Source organism: Phyllobates terribilis, unplaced genomic scaffold, assembly GCF_046119375.1.
Source record: "Phyllobates terribilis strain yellow unplaced genomic scaffold, ASM4611937v1 Scaffold_7__3_contigs__length_470593459, whole genome shotgun sequence".
NCBI classification, from domain to species: Eukaryota; Metazoa; Chordata; class Amphibia; order Anura; family Dendrobatidae; genus Phyllobates; species Phyllobates terribilis.
In genome coordinates this window covers 132072683-132094907 of record NW_027362767.1, presented here as the reverse complement: position 1 = coordinate 132094907, position 22225 = coordinate 132072683, and the positions used below count along the sequence as shown (strand labels likewise).

The 22225-nt window shown below is 46.5% G+C and overlaps 1 protein-coding gene across 7 annotated transcripts in view; it reads right to left on the bottom strand.

Annotated features, from left to right (window-relative positions):
* Positions 1-22225, bottom strand: part of PAK6 (p21 (RAC1) activated kinase 6) — a 97213-nt gene that overhangs the window by 23268 nt on the left and 51720 nt on the right. For 4 of the 7 annotated variants that reach the window (XM_073639189.1, XM_073639195.1, XM_073639193.1 and 1 more), the window contains exons 2-3: positions 15194-15406; positions 14067-14669 (exon numbers count right to left, since the gene is read on the bottom strand). In XM_073639189.1, coding sequence (XP_073495290.1) covers positions 14067-14669; positions 15194-15397 — 807 coding nt within the window. In that variant the 5' untranslated portion in view covers positions 15398-15406. Of the gene's footprint in view, positions 1-14066; positions 14670-15193; positions 15407-18144; positions 18275-22225 lie in introns of all 7 variants that reach the window. The other 3 variants (XM_073639191.1, XM_073639194.1, XM_073639190.1) reach the window with 1 other exon arrangement.

Genomic DNA, 22225 nt, shown 5'->3' with positions numbered 1-22225 from the left:
GGAGGAGGGCCTAGCCAGAGAGGCCCAAGACTGAAGAGAGAGAGAGAGGAGCAGGAGAAAGGCTCCGGGAACGTGAAAGGGATCCCAGGGGTACAGGCAGAGCTGGAGGCCACCCGTACGCCTGAATCTGCCAGGCGGTGGAGGGATTGAGTCGCAGAGGGGACCGGCCCCTAACTAGTGAGAATTACAACTGGAAACCGGAGGCTTCTGTACTTTCAGGGTACAGTTGCCACATCCGCACTCAAGTCGCCAAAAAGGTAACCACATAGGATCCAGGGAACTCTAGGTTGCCAAGAAAGATCCGAGGATACCGGCTTGGGACATTGTTTGGCGAGGCGCAGGGCAAGAAGGGTGAGGGCCAGCGCAGGAAGACGGCTGAGAAGGGCATATAGAACGGGGTCCTGTCAGGCACTCTTGAAACACCTGGGAGTTTGCTGAACCCCTGCCTGGTGAACACAGCGCGACGTAGGAGGTCGTAGTCCGGAAAGTATAACCTGAGGAACTTAACAACTGTGAGTAAACCCTGAAAACTGCACCCCACTGTCTGTGAAATTATTTCTGCGCCATCACCCCCTGTACTACACTGCATGAGTGCTACAGCAACATCCATAACATCTCAGCACAGCCCTGGAGCTGAGCTCTACCTGTGGAGAGCTAAACCAACTCTGCTGCATTAACAACAGCTCCAGAGGACCTGCTCAGCAGCGGCGGCTCCCTTTAGCCGCATACCACAGGTGGCGTCACAAACTTTATATAAGAACTTTAATTCCCCTGTAAATATTCCCCTTTTGATTGATTGCCCTGGGTCACGGACCGGGTCACCACCACTGTGACATCTCCCCTAGCAACGACCGGCACAGAGTACCCCATGGCCCAGGGGGCGCGTCATTTACCCTGGGCCAGTCCATTTAGAGGAACCCTAAAGCAGCTTATACAAAACTTAAGACCAACTGTGGCAAGGTAGCATGGCTTTAGACAGCAAGGAAAGCTGTGGCCCGTGGTGAATGGCGCAGTGGCCCGACACAGAGTGATATAGCTGCGACTCTGCTGACGCCCGAGAGAGTGATATACAGAGGGGAAAAAAAAGTATTTAGTCAGCCACCAGTTGTACAAGTTCTCCCACTTAAAAAGATGAGAGAGGCCTGTAATTGACATCATAGGTAGACCTCAACTATGAGAGACAAAATGAGAAAACAAATCCTGGAAATCACATTGTCTGATTTGGAAAGACATTTTTTCAAATTTTGGTGGAAAATAAGTATTTGGTCACCTACAAACAAGCAAGATTTCTGGCTCTCACAGACCTGTAACTTCTTCTTTAAGAGGCTCCTCTGTCCTCCACTCATTACCTGTAGTACTGGCACCTGTTTGAACTTGTTATCAGTATAAAAAGACACCTGTCCGCAACCTCAAACAGTCACACTCTAAATTCCACTATGGTGAAGACCAAAGAGCTGTGGAAGGACTCCAGAAACAAAATTGTAGCCCTGCACCAGGCTGGGAAGACTGAATCTGCAATAGGCAAGCAGCTTGGTGTGAAGAAATCAACTGTGGGAGCAATAATTAGAAAATGGAAGACATACAAGACCACTGATAATCTCCCTCAATCTGGGGCTCCACACAAGATCTCACTCCGTGGGGTCAAAATGATCTCAAGAACGGTGAGCAAAAATCCCAGAACCACACAGGGGGACCTAGTGAATGACCTGCAGAGAGCTGGGACCAACGTTAAACAGGCTACCATCAGTAACACACTACGCCGCCAGGAACTCAGATCGTGCAGTGCCTGACGTGTCCCCCTACTTAAGCCATTACATGTCCGGGCCCGTCTGAAGTTTGCTAGAGAGCATTTGGATGATCCAGAAGAGTATTGGGAGAATGTCATATGGTCAGAGGAAATCAAAATAGAACTGTTTGGTAGAAACACAACTCGTCGTGTTTGGAGGAGAAAGAATGCTAAGTTGCATCCAAAGAATACCATACCTACTGTGAAGCATGGGGGTGTCAACATCATGCTTTGGGGCTGTTTCTCTGCCAAGGGACCAGGACGACTGATCCATGTACATGAAAGAATGAATGGGGTCATGTGTCGTGAGATTTTGAGTGCAAACCTCCTTCCATCAGCAAGGGCATTGAAGATGAAACATGGTTGGGTCTTTCAGCATGACAATGATCCCAAGAACACTGCCAGGGCAACGAAGGAGTGGCTTCGTAAGAAGCATTTCAAGGTCCTGGAGTGGCCTAGCCCGTCTCCAGATCTAAACCCTATAAAAAAAAATCTTTGGAGGGAGTTGAAAGTCTGTGTTGCCCAGTGACAGCCCCAAAACATCACTGCTCTAGAGGAGATCTGCATGGAGGAATGGGCCAACATACCAGCAACAGTGTGTGCCAACCTTGTGAAGACTTACAGAAATCGTCTGACCTCTGTCATTGCCAACAAAGGATATATAACAAAGTATTGAGATTAACCATTTTAGGTGACCAAATACTTTTTTTTTTTCCACCAAAATTTGAAAAAAAATTATTTCCAAATCAGACAATGTGATTTTCAGCATTTGCTTTCTCATTTTGTCTCTCATAGTTGAGGTCTACCTATGATGTCAATTACAGGCCTCTCTCATCTTTTTAAGTGGGAGAACTTGCACAATTGGTGGTTGACTAAATACTTTTTTCCCCACTGTAGCTGTGACTCTGCTGTGGCCCGAGACAGTAAGCAGCTGAAGTCTGTATAGTGAGCCTCTGTGACCTGCACCAGGAGACCTGTGAGGTCCAAGAGTCTCCTAAGTCTGTTGCAATGTGTATCTGTGAATACATATTACAAATTGTCCTGGTGAAATCTGAGGTGTACAGATCCCATTGTGATATTTTTATGGTATTCCGTGATAGCTGCCTTCTACTCAAAGATGTTGGGCATCTAAAAGGTGGCAACTACCTGCTATACGTGTTAAAGAGACTAGTCCTGTGGGTTCCTTTAATTGCTTGACTCTGTGCCTGCTAGAAGTGCAACCACTAAATTTAGAGACTGCTGATAATATGGTGTAACTGCCAAGCGGAGTGCCTCAACATGAGGTGTAACCATAAAACAAATTTTCGATCTACTTAAATTATCACCTGTCCATAGAATCAGTGATAATTGTTCGGTGTTAAGATCACCATATAAATTAGATAGCTGTCAGCCAAGTGATTACTCGGTTGACTGTTCTCTCTCCAGATTCAACTCAGCCAAATGTTCCTATGTTTTCTAGGAGAGCGCTGCTGTCAAAATCCTTGTCAAACAAAAGGCTCTGGCTATTGAATGCCAACCGAACGATCCTTATGTCCCCTGACAATCTGTTATGGGACACCCTCATTTACTCTAGATGGTCACCCAATTCTGTAGAAATCAATGAGTTTGGACAACTTATATGGGAGCCTTTAAATGCTTATCACCAGTTCTGTCATTGGCCACAAGATTGTGGCTAGGAGGAGTCGGATGAAGAGGTTGGTCAACCATGCACCTCTCCATTCCTGATAGCTGGCAACAGGGCCCTCATTCCAAGACACATGCAAGTCTCGAACCTTTATAGCATATCCTATAAATGTTCCCGAAGGGACAACACCAATACCCCGCTGGGCCTGTGTCCATCACTGTGCCATCCTCGAGCTCGGAGCTGATTTTTGGGTTAATAGGACCACACCTACATTGTGACCTGTTTCTATGCACTGTTTAGGCCACAAGTGTTGTCACAATGATTTACCTAGCAATTACACCTATTTATTTTAAGAAATGGTGTAATTACTGAACGTGTTGATAATGACTGATCTTAACCGAATGGTATTTAGATTAAAAATTCATCCTTGTTTGCGAGATTATGTGTCAGAACGCATCTTGCACCCATTACATGACTGAGACCTCGAAAGCCTCAAGGTGTTATCTGTCTATAGTGAATGTAAATCATAACACAGCTGCAGATAAGCAAGAATTCACCGTACAAGTCAGAATATATCCCAAGTGACAGAATTTAATCACAGCCCTGTTCCAGATGCAATTTTTAGATTTTTGAAGCATCCTAATTTTTTCTTTTTTTTTTTCTTAAGATGGAGACTACCTGTCTGAACTGGAAAGACACCATAGACACCTGCTTGCCTGTTCATACTGGAAAAATAAAACATAGAATGTCTTCCCTGAGGACTGGCTACACGATGCAATTAAAACACTGCATACTTCTTTCAGAGAGTTCATGAAAAATTACTTTTCTTGACTCACAATGGGTATTTAATATACAAAATTGCCTCTTCAGAGAGGAAGAGGACTTGAATTCTATAACGCCACCTGTTGGAAGCAGCAATCCTACAAGTCACTATTGACCCCTTAACAAGCTTTGAAATGTGACTTCGGATAAAAGCCAAATCAGAATCTCAAGTTACAGACACAGTGTTTCGGGATATTGCCCCTCAGTGCAAAGTATGAGATCTGATTTGGCTAGGTGAGAGGCTTTGGACATTTAAGTGATTGTGTGTAGTCTTCAATATTTGCATTTTATTGCTTGTATTCTTATTAGCCAACTTTCATAGATGTCTTTTTAGAGGATCTAGGGATTTTTTTTTACCCAAGTCTCCTTTTCCATCATCAGGCAGAGCATCTTGCCATCACTTACAGGAATCTTTCACTTTGCCAACTTTTACAGATGTTGACATCCAGGAGGTACCCACCTTTTTTCGGGAAGCTTCCAGAGCATTTCAAGATAGTTGACATATATAAATATATTCCCAGTGGTATTTACACAGTCTATATGTTGTTACTGGAGAGGAACTTGCATGATATTTTTCTATAAATAATATTGAACCACTTTTGGATTTCTAATCTGTAGCGTCGGCGTCCCTGCCTCCTGCTAGGCAGGGACGCTGTTCCCCTCACCTCTCCGCTCTGTGCCCGGCGTCTTCTTCCCGCTCTGCTGGCAGCGCGCGCTGCTTCCCGGCCCTGGTGCTTAGGGCGCGCGCGCTCCCCCTCTCTTAAAGGGGCCGCGCGCGCCGTCCTAAGGAGTCCCCGGCCAATGGCCGGAGGACTTCACCATATATAAGGCACCTCCTCCAAAATGGAGGTGCCCGAGCAATGTTGTTGCAAAGCCTTCACTCTGCTTCAGCCCTCAGGTCCTGTTTCCAGTTACCTGCCAGTCACCTGCCAGATTCCTTCCAGTTACCTGCCAGTCACCTGCCAGATTCCTGCCTGTTACCTGCCAGTCACCTGCCAGATTCCTGCCTGTTACCTGCCAGTCACCTGCCAGATTCCTGCCAGATTCCTGCCTGTTACCTGCCAGTCACCTGCCAGATTCCTGCTTGATACCTGCCAGATATCCGTTTACCTGCTTGCAAGCCTGCGGTCCGACGGTCTGCCTTCCGACACCTGTCAGTCTGTCTATGGACCAGCCTGCCTGCTCACCTGGGAGCGCTCGTCTGCTACCTGCCTGCTAGCCTACCTGGAGGCTCCGCCGTCACTTGCCGTGACCACCTGCCTGTCCAGAGACTCCTGTCTGCTCACCTGGGAGCGCTCATCTGCTACCTGCCTGCTAGCCTACCTGGAGGCTCCGCTGTCACTTGCCGTGACCACCTGCCTGTCCAGAGACTCTCGCCTGCTCACCTAGGAGCGCTCACCTGCTACCTGCCTGCTAGCCTACCTGGAGGCTCTGCCGTCACTAGCCGTGACCACCTGCCTGTCCAGAGACTGTCCCTGTCACTTGCTGTGACTACCTGCCCTTCTACCCAGAGACTGTCCCTGTCACTTGCCGTGACTACCTGCCCTTCTACCCAGAGACTGTCCCTGTCACTTGCCGTGACTACCTGCCCTTCTACCCAGAGACTGTCCCTGTCACTTGCCGTGACTACCTGCCCTTCTACCCAGAGACTGTCCCTGTCACTTGCCGTGATAACCTGCCCGTCTTCCCTGGGAGCCACCCGCTTCCTTACAAGGACCGCCCCCTTGTATAGTTTCTCAGAGGTTCCGCCTCCCAGACCCATTACAGTTTGCTCGGGCCATGGAATCCGGTGGCACCCAAGCTCCCTCGCTCTCGGACCTATGTCATGAACTGTCCCATCAGAGGTCCCAACAGGAGTCCATCCTGAGTCACCTGCGGAGTGTCAACTCTCGCCTGGACACTCTGTCTGCTCCACCTGCAACCACCGCTAGTGTCATGACTCGCAACCCGGCAGCGCCGCTGCCCACCAATACCATGGTATCCTGTCCCGGACCCCGGTTTTCTGCACCTCCTCGTTTCGGAGGTGACTCCGCTCAAGCTCGGGGCTTCATAAACCAGTGCACCCTGCACTTTGAACTCTTGTCCCACCAGTTTATCTCCGACCGGTCCAAAGTAGCCTTTATCATGTCCCACCTCACGGGGGAGGCTCTGGCTTGGCTAAATCCTCTGTGGGAGAGAGGAGATCCCCTGGTGTCCGACCTGCCAGCCTTTCTCACGGCTTTCCGGAAAGTCTTCGACGAACCCGGACGGAAGACCTCATCCGCATCGTCTCTGCTACGCCTCCGTCAAGGAGATCTCACCGTGGGCCAATATGCCATACGGTTCCGTACCCTTGCTTCGGAGCTGGCCTGGGATAACGAAGCTCTGGTGTCTGTCTTCTGGGAGGGTCTGTCCGGCCGTATTAAAGATGAACTCGCCGGTCGGGACATTCCTACCACTCTCGACGACTTAATAACACTTGCCACCCGGATTGACATCCGATTCCAGGAGCGCGCCAGAGAGGTTACCCGTGAGAGGAGGTTTCCACGTCTAGCCCCCACCTTCCAGAAACCCGTCACTCCCTCCGTTACTCCCCAGGCACACTCACCTGAGCCTATGCAGGTCGACCAGACCAAGATGGTCAAAACCCGTCAAGACTTACGCCGTGCCGAGGGGAGCTGCTTCTACTGTGGCAGTAAGGAGCACCGGATCCGTTCCTGCCCAGAGAGGTCGGGAAACGCCTGTGTCTAGGATCGCTCAGAGAGGTCGCCCTAGACAAAAGTAAACCCTCTCCATCTCTGATGCTGTCAGTCTCCATCACCTGCGGAGAGAACCGCTATTTCGAATTGGCTCAACTTGACTCAGGAGCTGCTGGAAATCTCATTTCTCAGTCTCTGGTAGAGAGATACCGCATTCCCACCAAACCTCTGGCCGTACCTTTATCTGTCGCCGCCGTGGATGGGGGCCTCTTACCACATCCCATCCAACTCATCACTGAATCCATAACTCTGCAGGTGGGAATGCTGCATTCTGAGAGCATCTCCTTTCATGTTCTGCCTGGACTCTCTCACGCACTCTTGTTAGGCCTACCTTGGCTCCAGAAACATGCACCCGTGCTTGACTGGCAGACCGGAGAAGTCCTTCGCTGGGGACAGGACTGCCATAGGACTTGTCTAGTTCCCGTTCATCCTGCTCGTCCTTCTCCTACCCCAGTCAGTCTACCCGGTCTACCGGTTCCCTATTGGTCTTATGCGGATGTCTTCAATAAAAAAGAAGCAGAGACATTACCCCCTCATAGACCATACGATTGTCCAATCGACCCGATTCCCGGCTCTACTCCTCCCCGTGGGCGTATCTACCCTTTGTCCGCAGCGGAGACCCGGTCCATGTCAGAATATATTGAGGAGAATCTGGCCCGGGGATTTATCCGGAAATCTATCTCCCCGGCGGGAGCAGGCTTCTTCTTCGTCAAAAAGAAGGACGGCTCACTCCGTCCATGTATAGATTATAGAGGCCTTAACCAGATTACAGTGAACAATAAATACCCCCTCCCGCTCATTCCTGAATTATTTGACCGCCTGAGGGGGGCTAGAATCTTCACCAAACTGGATCTCCGTGGGGCGTATAACCTGGTCTGTATCCGTCAGGGGGATGAGTGGAAGACGGCATTCAACACCCGGGACGGCCACTATGAATATCTGGTAATGCCCTTTGGTCTCTGTAACGCTCCTGCCGTCTTTCAAGAGTTGGTCAATGACATCTTCCGTGACCTTCTCTACTCCTGCGTGGTGGTGTACCTGGACGACATCTTGGTCTTCTCTCCGGACCTTCCTACTCACCGGAGGGATGTTCGTCAGGTCCTGCTCAGGCTCAGGCAGAACCACCTCTACGCTAAATATGAGAAGTGCATCTTTGAGCAGACCTCTCTTCCATTTCTGGGCTACATAATCTCTCAGACCGGCCTACAAATGGATCCTGAGAAACTGTCTGCCATCCAGAAGTGGCCCCGACCAGAGGGGTTGAAGGCTATTCAGCGGTTCCTGGGCTTCGCCAACTATTACCGCCTCTTCATACCGCACTTCTCTTCCCGGACTGCCCCTATCTCTGCGCTCACCCGTAAGGGTACTAATCCCAGAAGATGGCCGCCCGAAGCTGAGGAGGCCTTTCTTTCCTTAAAACAGGCCTTCTCCTCCGCCCCGGTGCTGCATCGTCCGGACGGCAACAAACAATTCTTCCTAGAAATTGACGCTTCCTCCTCCGGAGCTGGGGCGGTACTTACCCAAAAGTCATCTTCCGGGAGAATGGTAACCTGTGGTTTTTTCTCCAAACTCTTCTCCTCTTCTGAGCGCAACTATTCTATTGGAGACCGTGAATTGTTAGCCATTAAGCTGGCACTGGAGGATTGGCGTTACCTGCTCGAGGGGGCTCTTCACCCGGTAATAATTTACACGGACCACAAGAACTTGGCTTACCTTCAGAGCGCCCAGAGACTTAACCCGCGCCAAGCCCGGTGGTCCTTGTTTTTTGCCCGCTTTGATTTTGTTCTTCATTTTCGTCCGGCAGACAAAAACATCAAAGCTGACGCCTTGTCCCGATCCTTCCTGGTGTCTAATCTAGAGGAGGAACCTAAGCACATCATTGATCCCGCCAGAGTAATGCAAGTGGCTCCCGTGAATCTAAATCGTCTCCCTCCCGGTAAGACGTTTGTAACTGTACCTGATCGGAAGAAGGTCCTACACTGGGGTCATTCGTCTAAGCTAGCTGGCCACGCCGGTCAGAAAAAGACCCTCCAGCTCATTACCCGGCATTACTGGTGGCCTACCCTGCACAAGGATGTAATAGACTTTGTTTCTGCCTGTGTGTCCTGCGCCCGCAACAAAGTTCCGAGACACCTGCCTGCTGGTCGCCTTTTTCCTCTTCCAGTACCTGCTGCCCCGTGGCAGCATATTGCTATGGACTTTATAACGGATCTTCCTGTTTCTGCCGGTTGTACGGTCATTTGGGTGGTCGCTGATCGCTTCTCCAAGATGGCGCACTTCATTCCCCTGCCGGGTCTCCCGTCTGCACCCGAACTGGCTAAAGACTTTATCCGCCACATCTTCCATCTCCATGGCCTGCCCCTCCACATCGTGTCAGATCGTGGGGTTCAGTTCACCTCACGCTTCTGGAGAGCCACATGTAAGTTGCTTGACGTCACTCTGGATTTCTCCTCCGCTTACCATCCACAGTCCAATGGTCAAGTGGGGCGGATCAATCAGAACCTGACCAGTTACCTCCGGCACTTCGTTAATGCCCACCATTCGGACTAGGTGGATCTCCTGCCATGGGCCGAATTTTCTTACAATAATCACGAGAGCGAATCTTCCTCCAAATCCCCGTTTTTTGTAGTCTTCGGTCAGCATCCTCGGATCCCATTTCCCGTCTCCACCTCGGTGGACAATCCGGCTGCGGAATCTCTCGTTCGCGAATTCTCCTCCATTTGGGAGAGTACCCGATCCGCACTCCTTCAGTCGTCCGAACGGATGAAAAAACACGCTGACAAGAAACGCCTGGATCCTCCACAATTCCGTCCTGGAGATAAAGTCTGGCTCTCGTCCAAATATGTCCGGCTCAAGATTCCCTCCTACAAGTTAGGGCCTCGGTTCATCGGCCCACTGGAAGTTATCAGACAGATCAACCCGGTGGCCTATAAATTAAAACTCCCGGCCAACTTACGGATCCCTAACTCCTTCCATGTATCTCTCCTCAAACCCGTGGTACTTAACTCTTTTTCCAAGTCTACAGGTACGCCTCCTGCTCCGGTTTCCGCTGAGAACGAGTTTGAGGTAGAGAACATTCTGGCCACCAAAAGGGTAAGAGGAAAAACCTTTTTTCTGGTAGATTGGAAGGGGTTTGGTCCTGAGGAGAGAACGTGGGAGTCCCGGGAGAACATCCATGCCCCTCTCATCCTTGATAAATTTCTCTCTGGCCTAAAAAAGGGGGGGCCTAAAGGGGGGGGTACTGTAGCGTCGGCGTCCCTGCCTCCTGCTAGGCAGGGACGCTGTTCCCCTCACCTTTCCGCTTTGTGCCCGGCGTCTTCCTCCCGCTGTGCTGGCAGCGTGTGCTGCTTCCCGGCCCCGATGCTTAGGGCGCGCGCGCGCTCCCCCTCTCTTAAAGGGGCCGCGCGCGCCGTCCTAAGGAGTCCCCGGCCAATGGCCGGAGGACTTCACCATATATAAGGCACCTCCTCCAAAATGGAGGTGCCCGAGCAATGTTGTTGCAAAGCCTTCACTCTGCTTCAGCCCTCAGGTCCTGTTTCCAGTTACCTGCCAGTCACCTGCCAGATTCCTGCCTGTTACCTGCCAGTCTCCTGCCAGATTCCTGCCTGTTACCTGCCAGTCACCTGCCAGATTCCTGCTTGATACCTGCCAGATATCCGTTTACCTGCTTGCAAGCCTGCGGTCCGACGGTCTGCCTTCCGACACCTGTCAGTCTGTCTATGGACCAGCCTGCCCGCTCACCTGGGAGCGCTCGTCTGCTACCTGCCTGCTAGCCTACCTGGAGGCTCCGCCGTCACTTGCCGTGACCACCTGCCTGTCCAGAGACTCTTGTCTGCTCACCTGGGAGCGCTCATCTGCTACCTGCCTGCTAGCCTACCTGGAGGCTCCGCTGTCACTTTCCGTGACCACCTGCCTGTCCAGAGACTGTCCCTGTCACTTGCCGTGAGTACCCGTCCTTCTACCCAGAGACTGTCCCTGTCACTTGCTGTGACTACCTGCCCTTCTACCCAGAGACTGTCCCTGTCACTTGCCGTGACTACCTGCCCTTCTACCCAGAGACTGTCCCTGTCACTTGCCGTGACTACCTGCCCTTCTACCCAGAGACTGTCCCTGTCACTTGCCGTGATAACCTGCCCGTCTTCCCTGGGAGCCACCTGCTTCCTTACAAGGACCGCCCCCTTGTATAGTTGCTCAGAGGTTCCGCCTCCCAGACCCGTTACATAATCGATCTTTATTATTCTTTTGCTAGGACTTAAAGAATAACTTTTAAATTAATTTGCATTCTACTGCAAGTTCTCCTGAAACAGGGTGGGAGGAGCTAGAGGCAGGCACAGGCATTCTACTGCAAGTTCTCCTGAAACAGGGTGGGAGGAGCTAGAGGCAGACACAGACATTCTACTGCAAGTTCTCCTGAAATGGGGTAGGGGTAGCTAGAGGCAGACACAGGCATTCTACTGCAAGTTCTCCTGAAACAGGGTGGGAGGAGCTAGAGGCAGACACAGACATTCTACTGCAAGTTCTCCTGAAACAGGGTGGGAGGAGCTAGAAGCAGACACAGACATTCTACTGCAAGTTCTCATGAAATTACAGTTACAGTTCTCCGTAGAAAGTTATGAGCACCAACTATCATCTCAGTAACGGCAAAAATCTGTATTCACTGAAGACAGATTTTACCAATGAATTGACAATTTTGAGAGTGAATGATTAATCCAGGAGTAGAAAGAAGCAGCTTTCTCTGATAGAATAAAGAAATGTGTAATATATCTTAGTATTGATTTAATTAAAAAAGAAAAATGCCGGTTACTCTTTGCGATAATGTTTGATAATTCGAGGCTACACACCATCTTTTGGAAAAGGAAAGTATATTGTAGCTTATCGTTATGATGGTACTATGGGTATTACAATGAGTACTGCAGTAAGGCTAGAACTACTTTGGACTGAGGACTACTGTGAGACTTTCACTATGGGAAATACTGTAATGACCCATTTAGATCAGCCAGTCGGTAAACAAGTGATCGGAGGAATGTTCTTTCCCAACCATCAGGCCAATAAACCTCATGAATGAGCAAATTGGTCATTTGTTGGGTATGAAGAGTTTTAAACGAGCTTAAAAATCATATTTATCGGCAGCACATTCCTACTTGTAATCGGGTGATTGTTCTGCAGATATTGATGATCTTCCACGGGAACAGAATGATCTTATGAACCTGCCTTATGGTTGAAAGTGTGTAGGTCAAAGGGTATCCTGACATTAGGATTTACCCCAAAAGGTATTTATCAGACATTTAATACCATTTTTAATTATCTCCGCTCTCCCTTGCTGTGAGTAGCAGGCCAGTCCAGGACTGCCGTCATTCACAGATGCAAGGTGCTGGGATCATTCTCACAATGATTTCTCCTCCTATCTGCATACGCTGGGATGTCAATCATACTGCTGTAGTCGCAATCTCAGCAAGCTGTAGTAATGATTGATAGCGGTCCCAGACTAGTCCACTGCCCTACTGTGAGCAGATAGAGCAAGGATCATTAAAAACAGTACTAGGAGGTTGATAAAGCGCTCCTAATGCTTCCATGGAGTAAATTCTGCTGTCAGGTTTCCTTTCAGGGATCCATGATCAGAATATTCAAAGTGGGCCATAGCTGGAGCGTGCGTCAAGGTACACTTGATGCACCACGTGTATCCATCATTTCTATTAAAAAAAAACCTCACATTCACTATGTCCCTGAAGCAGCAGAGAGATATAGGAAAAATATTACACTTAAAACTCTACCACTGGACAGGTTGTGGAATGAGCTGCCCGAAAAGATCCAGAACATCCATCTCGGTAGTTGTCCTACTAAAATGTGCCAGCATCGGAGGTAGGAAGCTAAGACATGCATTGTCCCACTATGCTTCTACCAATAAAATGATGACCCATATCAAACATGTGGACAAAAACTTACTATTGCTGTAAGAGCCAGTAGAGAACTGCTAGGAACCACCAGATTACCAGACTGACACCTGACCACCAGAGAAGAAATGCTAGAAGTTCTATGTACCACCAGGCACAGAATGCTGAGTGATCACTTGGGACAAAGGACTGGGGAGGTTAATAAAGACTGGCATGTCACACTTAAGCCTTTATCTTAATTTAGTTGGATTAAAGGCACATGTCTCTTTCGGACTGTCTTTAAGCCAGAAAATTAATGAGAACCTGTCGATCGATTCCTGCTGACCAAGCCTCGGTATCATGAATCAGAGCTTGGCTCTGAGATAATGTTCTTCTCTGAAATTCTCCAGCGCTTCAGAGAAAACATAGTTTAAAGATCCGGCTGGGGACCAAAGGCGGAGATGAAACTAGTCTAGCATCACCTGCGGCTATCTTCTCTCTGCATCTCTAAAGTTGATTGACATATCTCTCCCATGCTTGTACATAGCAAGAGACCTGTCAATCAGCTAGAGCGGTGCAGGACTAGTCTAGTCCTCAGCTGGATATTTAAACTATGTTTCTCTGAAACACTTCAGGGAAAACTATGCCTGGCTGAACTATTGCAGCCAGACTGATGCCCTCCAGCAGGAATCAACAGACAGGTTTGCTTTAAATCTACTCCAGCTACGATCAGGAGTAGAGTTACTCTGATTTTCGCTCTATTTTCTGAAAGAGATTGATTTGTAGGCCTGGCGTTGACAAGGCCAACCCAAGTAAGCCCTTCCCACTTTTCCCATCTCCTTTTGAAAGCGCCAAAATGTATGAATTAGTATTGGTATAAAATGTGATAATAAATGGGGGAGGACCTTACAAACCTTTGCTTCTTAGGAGAAAAAGGTTGTTGGGCATCTTCACCAATTAGTATCCCTATATATTCAATGTTCTAAAACCTACAGATAGTCGGCTAAACCCATCATCGAGCCTACTGACTTTGGTGATTTAACACTTCCACATTTGCAGTCATGCATTAAGCTATGGAAATCCGTAAAACATACTGGAGACTGCATAACAAGGCTTCTTGTACTGTCGTGCATTCTTCTAAATCCACCACAAACCATAAAAATGCAACCTTGGATAACAAGCTTATATAAACAGCTTAGTTCTGCCGTTCAAGAAAACAATCATACCTTTCTCTGTTGTGCTGGGACAGGCTTCTCTAAGCATTTCTCATTGCCCGAAGGTACAAAACCACTCCTTAGCAGTCCCTGTTTTGTAAGACTCTCAACAGATCTGGAGACAGGACCCTCTTCTAGCAGAGTCTCGTGGGATAGCTGTCTTTTTGTAGTACGTGTATCTTGCTCGAAGCTACAGCCTCCATTAATGTTCTTGCGCAGACCACTGGGAGATCTCGATTGACTCACACGATCTACTGTGTCCTGAAAGTCTCCAGGGTCTAAGGATTTTGCTTTACAAACTGAACCGTTGGGTTTGGATGGGCTGTTGTCAGTAGGCTTGTAGTCTGGCCACATGGTCTGCCTCCTGTTGGTTTTAGAAGTACCATTGCAATTGATGTAGTTGGAACACTTGTCAGGTAGATTTGGCTCTGGTACGACATATGGTCCATTGTTCGGCCTCTCGTCCCCAAGCACCCCCAAAGACTGAGCTCGCCTTCGCGTTTGGGGACTTCGACCCCGCAGAGTGTTAGAGCTGGTTACAGAAAGTTTTTGAATGTCAAGCAGTATCCCTGAGATGTATCCTTCCAATCCAATGGTGCTGCCACGAACAACGGTCTATGAAGAACATGGATAAATAATTACACTTACAAGTTAATGAATTGTGAGTGCAGTAGGATATGTCATTGTAAAGTATATGGACTGGGAATAGTTTTTCATATGGGAAGCATATAAAAAATGCTGCAACATACAATGAAACCACGTTGAGACGATCACTGAAATCTCATCCAGAGATGCTAAAAAAATCTGGTCTTAAATGGGGGTGGTAATTTGGTAAAGTAACATTGCATGTTTACTTAATCCAAGTTCCCAACCTGCTCATTCTGGGCTTAGGAGTCAAGTGGGCGGACCTAATCAGTAACTGAAAGATCGCCATGTACATACTTATACAGGGAAGTCTGTCAATCACTGATTAGAACCACCCACTGGACTCCTAAGTCCAGAATGAGCAGGGATGTCAATGAAAAAAATAGAAGGCACAATTTTTTTAAGCTGATGGGTCCCCTTTGAAGGACAGTAGGTAATTTATCATTACTTTATCTGGACATGCAGTGTTATGTAAATCAGTATATAGTACTCACTTTCATAGGCTTTAGCTGCATTGGAGTGATCCTGGAAGGGTCCACTACAGGTTTTGGACGTCGCAACGTGTCCAGGACATTTTGCCATTGTTGCGGAAGGCCAATAAATCGGCCTTCTTTGGCATCAAAGGAGGTATGTACACGATGCTGAAAATTCAGTGGAGCGGAGATCTCGGGTCGTTTCTTTTTCTTTTTACGAAACATGATGTTAAACTGAAAGAGGGAGAGAATAAATAATTATTATATTAAAATAATAAAAGTAATGCAAGCTGGCATTCTATAGTTAGGGCAAAAATGTGTTCAAAGGTTTATATGAGAGCAAGTGTGTCAACATGACTGATGATTTTGAGGTTAGATAAGATATAGGACGACCAGGTCACGTTTCATTTATAAGATATGAAGACATTTTCTGGAGTTCTTGAGGTTGCAGCCACATCCAAGTTCTGAAGCCTGAAGGTGTCCTTATGCCCTGTATTAGGAGAGCAGTACTACTAAAGATGTCATATTTTTCGGGCAGTTGGGTTCTAAATAAATAAGTTAAAAACAAAAACGAGCAAATACCCTGCAATAAGTAAATAAATAGTAATAGTACTTGTAAATAACATAGGGTATTTAGCTAACATTGCTTTTATCAAGAAAATGTAAAAGCCATTTCACCACGGCAAGGTGACCCAATCGGGACGGTACCCAACTTTTATAGTTGACCTCACCATGTGTCAGCAGACGTAGAAATAGATAAGAACAGAGTAGGACGATTGCTGATACATAATGAGGTGAACTATAAGAGTTGGGCACCGTCCCAATTGGGTCACCTTCTCGTGGTGGAATGGCTTTTACATTTTCTTGATAAAAACAATGTTAAAGGGGTATTCCCATCTCCAAGATCCTTTCCCAATATGTAGTAGGTGTAAATTTTTAATAATAATATTAGCAAATACCTCCAATTAGAAATGTAGCATAGTTTTTTCTGATTCCCTATGTCTTTTTCCTCGTGTGCAGGCCTTAGGTATCCATGGTTACGTCCACTGATATAGTGACAGTTAGTTATCGGCCAGTGGTCGTAACCATGGATACCTAAGGTCCCGAAATACCTGCACATGAAGTGACATAGCGAATCAAATACTATACTACATTTCTAATTAAAGGTATTTGCTAATATTATTACACCTACTACATATTGGGACAGGATCTTGGAGATGGGAAGACCCCTTTAACTAAGTCCCCTATGTTATTTACATGTTCTATTACTATTTATTTACTCACTACATGTTATTTGCTCATTTTGTTTTTATCTTAGGTTCTGTTTGTTAAATGGCCACAGTGTGAATGCGCACTTATGGATTCCACTTATACAAACATATGCTCCGGTTCAATTTTTGGGTTTTGGTGCAGTTATATATTTAGTATCAAGTCCCAGTTGTCTCATACAATACCTCTATATGGCATAATTAAAGGGGTACTGTCATCTCTGTAAATACCACCATACAGCTAGGATATGCTATCAGTCAATTAGTGGAGGTTCAACATCTGAGACCACCACTGAATCAGAATGAATTAGCTTTGAGTTAATATGATGCCCTGTTAGCATTTTTGTATGCGGAAAGATGTTCCCATCCACCAGCTAAACTCAAAATAGTGACAACTGTAGTTCGTTGCACTACAGGGTGACCAGGAAAGACTATGAAGGAGGCTCAGCATTTCATCAGTGCTGTGACCTCTTCATTTTTAACATCAGACTACCAGAGATCATTAAGCGATAGCATATCCTATCCATATTCCTTAACTTACTAAGATAGCTTATGTTGACATCTTAAAGGGGAATTCCTGTCAGCCCCACCCTATTTATTAGGAATAGAGCTGAGCGGATCACTTTGCACAACCCCAGTCCAGGTTAGTGTGCATTGTCGATGGACAGGAGCTGCGCAAATTTTCAGAGATCCTAGGGGCGACGTTTGGTTTGTCGGCCTGGCCTAACGTCACAGGTAACGTCTCGTCAACTCGGCTAATCATAAGACGAGCTTCAGATCCCAGAGGGTAAGGAAATTCGAGAAGCTCATATCCACGAACAGAGAGCACTGACCTGGACCATGGATGTGAAAAGTGATCTGCTCATCTCTAATTAGAGATCTAATAGATCTATAGCCCGATTTGGGACCCAACACACAAGCCATAGTAGTCAGCCAAACCATGATTGAGGCTGGCAGCTAACTCTCCAGACTAGCCAATACACAGCAGCGCTCGCTCTGCTTAGCGATCCTGTGTTGTGTACAAGAGAGCCACTGTCAGACCCCTCTGGTGGTGGTTAATCTCACCAAGAACAAAAGGATCGGCACTCCAAGATCGGACATGGCAGATTCTTATCTTCATCAACAAACCAATTAGTGTTGAGATCAGTGGATTCGGCCAACATTAGAATTCACTTCTGTAGAATTAAGGCCTCATACAATTTATACTAACATGGGCCGAACCTGCCAAAACTGAAGGGTTCAACCAACAGTCGGATGAGTACGGGTTTCAATCAACTCTCCACTGACAGACTAAGCATAGCTCCAAACCGTCCCGGGTTCAGCATGACTGTCCCGCGGCTTCTATTCTCACCTCTCCGACGTCTTCATCGCTCCGTACCTCCTCCTCCTTATGGGGCGGGGCTGCTCTCTGCTTAGTGTATAAATTAAATTACATATTCACTGCTTCTTTTCTGATCAGGTCTCCCTGGGACTCAAACTCACATCTCCGTGTTTGCAAGCTGCAGCTCTACCAATGAGCCACAGCTTATACTTCTACACAGTGAGAATTTGGTAATCTTGAACTCTATTGCCAGCAATGAACACAACAGCAGGTTATACATGTCCATAGAAATATATAATGTATCTCTATGGTCCCTGTATACAGGGTGATGAAGAAAATATTTTTTTGTCTCTATAAAAGTAGTCAAAATAATAAGCAATTACAATTTTTTTCTTTTAGTCTCCCGGCACCTTCAAGTATCTTGAAATTGTATCCAAGGATGAGCCAGACTTGTGCAAGTCCACAATTCTCTTCCTGATATCTTGGCTGTTTTCTTTAGACTTTTCCATGATGCTACACAAAGAAGCAGTGTGTTTCAGGTGTGCATTAAAGTACATCCACAGGCGTGTCTCTAATTAACTCAGATGTTGCCAAAAAAATATCAGAAGCTTCCAAACACATGTCATCATCATATGGGCAGTTCAGAATTGTTTAAAGGCATAGTAATCTTAGTGTATGTAAACCTTTGACTTTGCAGTAAGTAATAAAAATGCCTTAAAACATTCTCTCTCTCTCATTATTCTGGCATTTGGCAAATATTAACAATTATAGTAATCCTAATTGACCTAAAACGGGAAAGGTTTATTCTGCTTTCATGTCAGATATTGAGAAAAACATGCAGATGTGTCTTTTTATATAGTGTATGGAAACTTCTGGTTTCAACTGTATTTGTATTCTAGAGGGAGAATAAGAATTTTTTTCATCCTATAAAATAACTAAAAAAATAATAATGAAAAACACTTGATAATGAATAAAATAATTTCATTTTTAATGCGTTTTTGAAAAAATAATAAACATCACAAATCAGCACATAACACGGACATATTTTGTGTCCCTGTAATCGTAACGACCCGCAGAACATAGCGATCAGACGGGAATCGGTAAATGGCGTGATTGATATTTTTTCTCTATTAAACCCCCCAAAAAAAGTAATAAAACTAACGCTGAGGCCGTGTTCACACGTAGGGTAATTGCTGCGTTCTTTCTGCTGCAGGTGTCCGCACCACGCGACACCATAACAATCTTCTCTGATTATTGTGATTATTGGTGTTTGCTGCAGCTCTTTTATGCGATTTCGGAGAAGAGTTAACACATTTTTACTAGTACAGAAAAGCTTTGATTCTGCGCTTAAAAATGCAACGGCGTTTCTTTGTTTGTTTTTTTTATGCGCTTTTTTTTAGAAGAAACCTATAAAGAAAAAAATGCACCAAAACCACAGAGTTCAGCAGCGTCTTCAGACCACAGAGGGCGGAGATTTCATGGATTCACGTCCATTTTGCTTGGACATTTAGACCTTGTTCACATATAGGGTAAATACTGCGAATTGTTTGCACAAAAATTCTGCTGTTTAACTGTCCAAGCAAAGCAAATGTGATTTCATGAGAACTGCGCCCCCTGTGGTCTAAAGACGCTGCTGAACGCTGCGGCTTTGGTGTTTTTTTTTTCTCTCTTGTCCTCTATGTGGAGCCTAAAAAAACACATGTAAAAAACTGCAGATACTTTATTAAGTGCAGAATCAAAGCTTTTCTGTACTATAGAAAAACCACAGTAAAAACACGGCTTTATATCTGCACCAAAAAATGCATCAAATAAAGGGGGAGAAGATTGTTATTGTGTAGTTTGGAGCAGATGCTGCAGAAAACAAAAAAACACAGTATTTCTGCAACGTGTGAACACGGCCTTACAGACACAAAAAAGCCTGATGTCGTATAATGAAGCTACATAGAGATGAGAAAGTTCTGGCGGTTCTGTGAATGACGAACAAAAAATAATCCACAACTAGAATAGAGCAGGACGCACAGATGACGTCGCTCCAGCCCACGGTGATCAAAAGCCGCCGGGGACCCCGGAAGGTAAGAGATTCGCGGCCTCACGTCCAGTCGCCCGGTGCCACTGACCTGGACGCTGGACCAGAGACCTGTGAATCCATCCGCTCATCTCTAGTCCCAATTGTCACGGATACAGCGGACAGTCCCGGATTTGGGTCTACACCCTGCAGTTTCGAGTGTCTGTTGAATTTCCCTCACTGCCAACGCCCCTCTGACATCTCCTCCTGCCAGAGGAGAAAGAAATGGGAAATGGGCGCGGATTAGGGTGTGGCCAAAATTTGCAGCAGTACACTACGTGGCGGCAAAATCTGTCCCTCTAGTTGGGAGGTATGTCCAAGGAGATAAGGATTGTAGGGTCCGATTTAGGACTGCAGATACCCTTGCTTTCGAAAAGACAATTTGCCACCAGAGATGCCTGGCAGTGTCTCTCTCAGAGAATATAGGAGCACTTGGCAGAGTAAACGCTCCTGCTTATGGAGGAACTGGGAGTGATAGCTGCTGGAAAAACGATTGGTGATCAATCATCTAAAGCAGTTTTCCCCAACCGGTCATGCTTGAAGAGAGATATTTAGCTCTAAGAAATGGACACGAGCCACATTCAAGTGTAATGAAAGCCAAAGCTTCCCCACAGACATCAGACTGAGACCTTGCGCTGCCCTGTCTTAAGAGGCAGGATACCTAGGGGTTCCCACCATGCTTCATTCAGTAGCCTCACATCCATCACTCCCACCACACTATCGCATCCAGCAATCCTCTAACGGGCAGCATCATCCTATGTCCAGCTTAAATTATTACCCCATTACCTCCATGGGGTGTGTCCAGATCTGCTCTTGTGTGTGTCAGGCTACTCACAAAAGTCACCTTCTGGGGACCTGCTCGATAGCGGTTGGCAAGACCTAATGCAACAAGATGGCAAACAGCTGCGAGCCACACATAATGAGTCCGTAAGAAACATGTGGCTCCCGAGACACAGCTTGGGGATCCCTGATCTAAAGTGTATGGGTTACTTTAGTCTGTATTAGAAGGTAAGCCACAGCAATAGACATGTAACATCCATTGTACAAAACTGTGAAAATCCTCAGCATCAATTGGTTGACGGCCAAATCTGCCGCTCAATCTACACTGCAGAGATTTAGTGAAATCTCATCCACATCCTCGGTACTGAAATACGCAGAGGAGGTTTTTAATCATAGAAGAGGTCTTGGCTTAGTAGTCAAGGATGAATCTTGTAGACCAGTCCTACAGTCCTTTCCCACAGATCTACACAATTTCTCAGGTAATGATAGTATGGTTGTTGTTTTTTTCCCAAGGTAAAACCTGTCCTCCAGAAAATTGCAGTTTTCGTAATAGGGGAATTAATTTCTCAAATTTCAGCTGTCAAGCAATAATTGTGGATTACACGACTCTAATTCACCCAAACAGGTGATGCTGCAGGCAAAGAAACAATCAGAGAACACAAAAGGACAGAATAAGTGACTTTCTTGGTCCTTAGTGACTCAAGCAGATGATTACCTAATGCCTGGTAAGGATTGCGCCAGTAATTATGCTTAGAGACGAAGAAATGAGAATGAGAAAAATGGCATCTGGGCAGCACTGCGGACAATGCCAGTTACATAACGTGATTATTGAGCCAATATTTTACATCAGGACAATTCAAGCTTTTAAAAGGAGAGAGAGACCATCAACTGTGGAATCAATGTTCCTTATAGGACAAACCTTTACATATATACCTAATGTAGAGCGGAAAAAAACATGGCAGGGTGAGTCAAAAAAAGGGACATTTTTTTGTGCACAAAAAAAGACAAAACTAGATAAAAAAATATATATTTGATGCACAAACAAAAGTTTACAAGTCTATTCCCAGGATTCTCTTCCTTTAACACATTTCTCATGATCGCTCCATACTGCCATTGAGTGACTCAGGCCCCCATATACATTAGATTAAAGAAGCACACTCATCAAAATTTTTATCCTCTTAATATATTGCAATGATCATATTATATATCACTGTGTGCTGTGAGGCAGTGACCGGGATCGTATACGAGGGATGTTCTATATCTCCCAGAATGTGTACAGAGACCTATTAAATCCATTGGAGTGCATTGCAGTCACAAACTCACCTGCGGCTGCAATGCAGGAATGAAGGTGAGCATTGACCTGGTCAGGCTATCTGGCTAAGGCAGATTAGGTAAAACCCAGCAGGGCCTTCTGACGCGCCCCCTGGGCCATATTCTTTAGGGGGAATATCCGGAGCCGGATCAGATGGGAGTTGTAGTCTTCCGAGTGGCTGTGACCCGGTCCGTGCCCAGGGTGTCAAACTCAGTTGTATGTGGCAGTCCTACAGATGTTATTAAGTTCTTAATGTCGACTACGCCACCCGTTGTATTGCGGTCACTATGGCCGCCGCTGCAGCAGG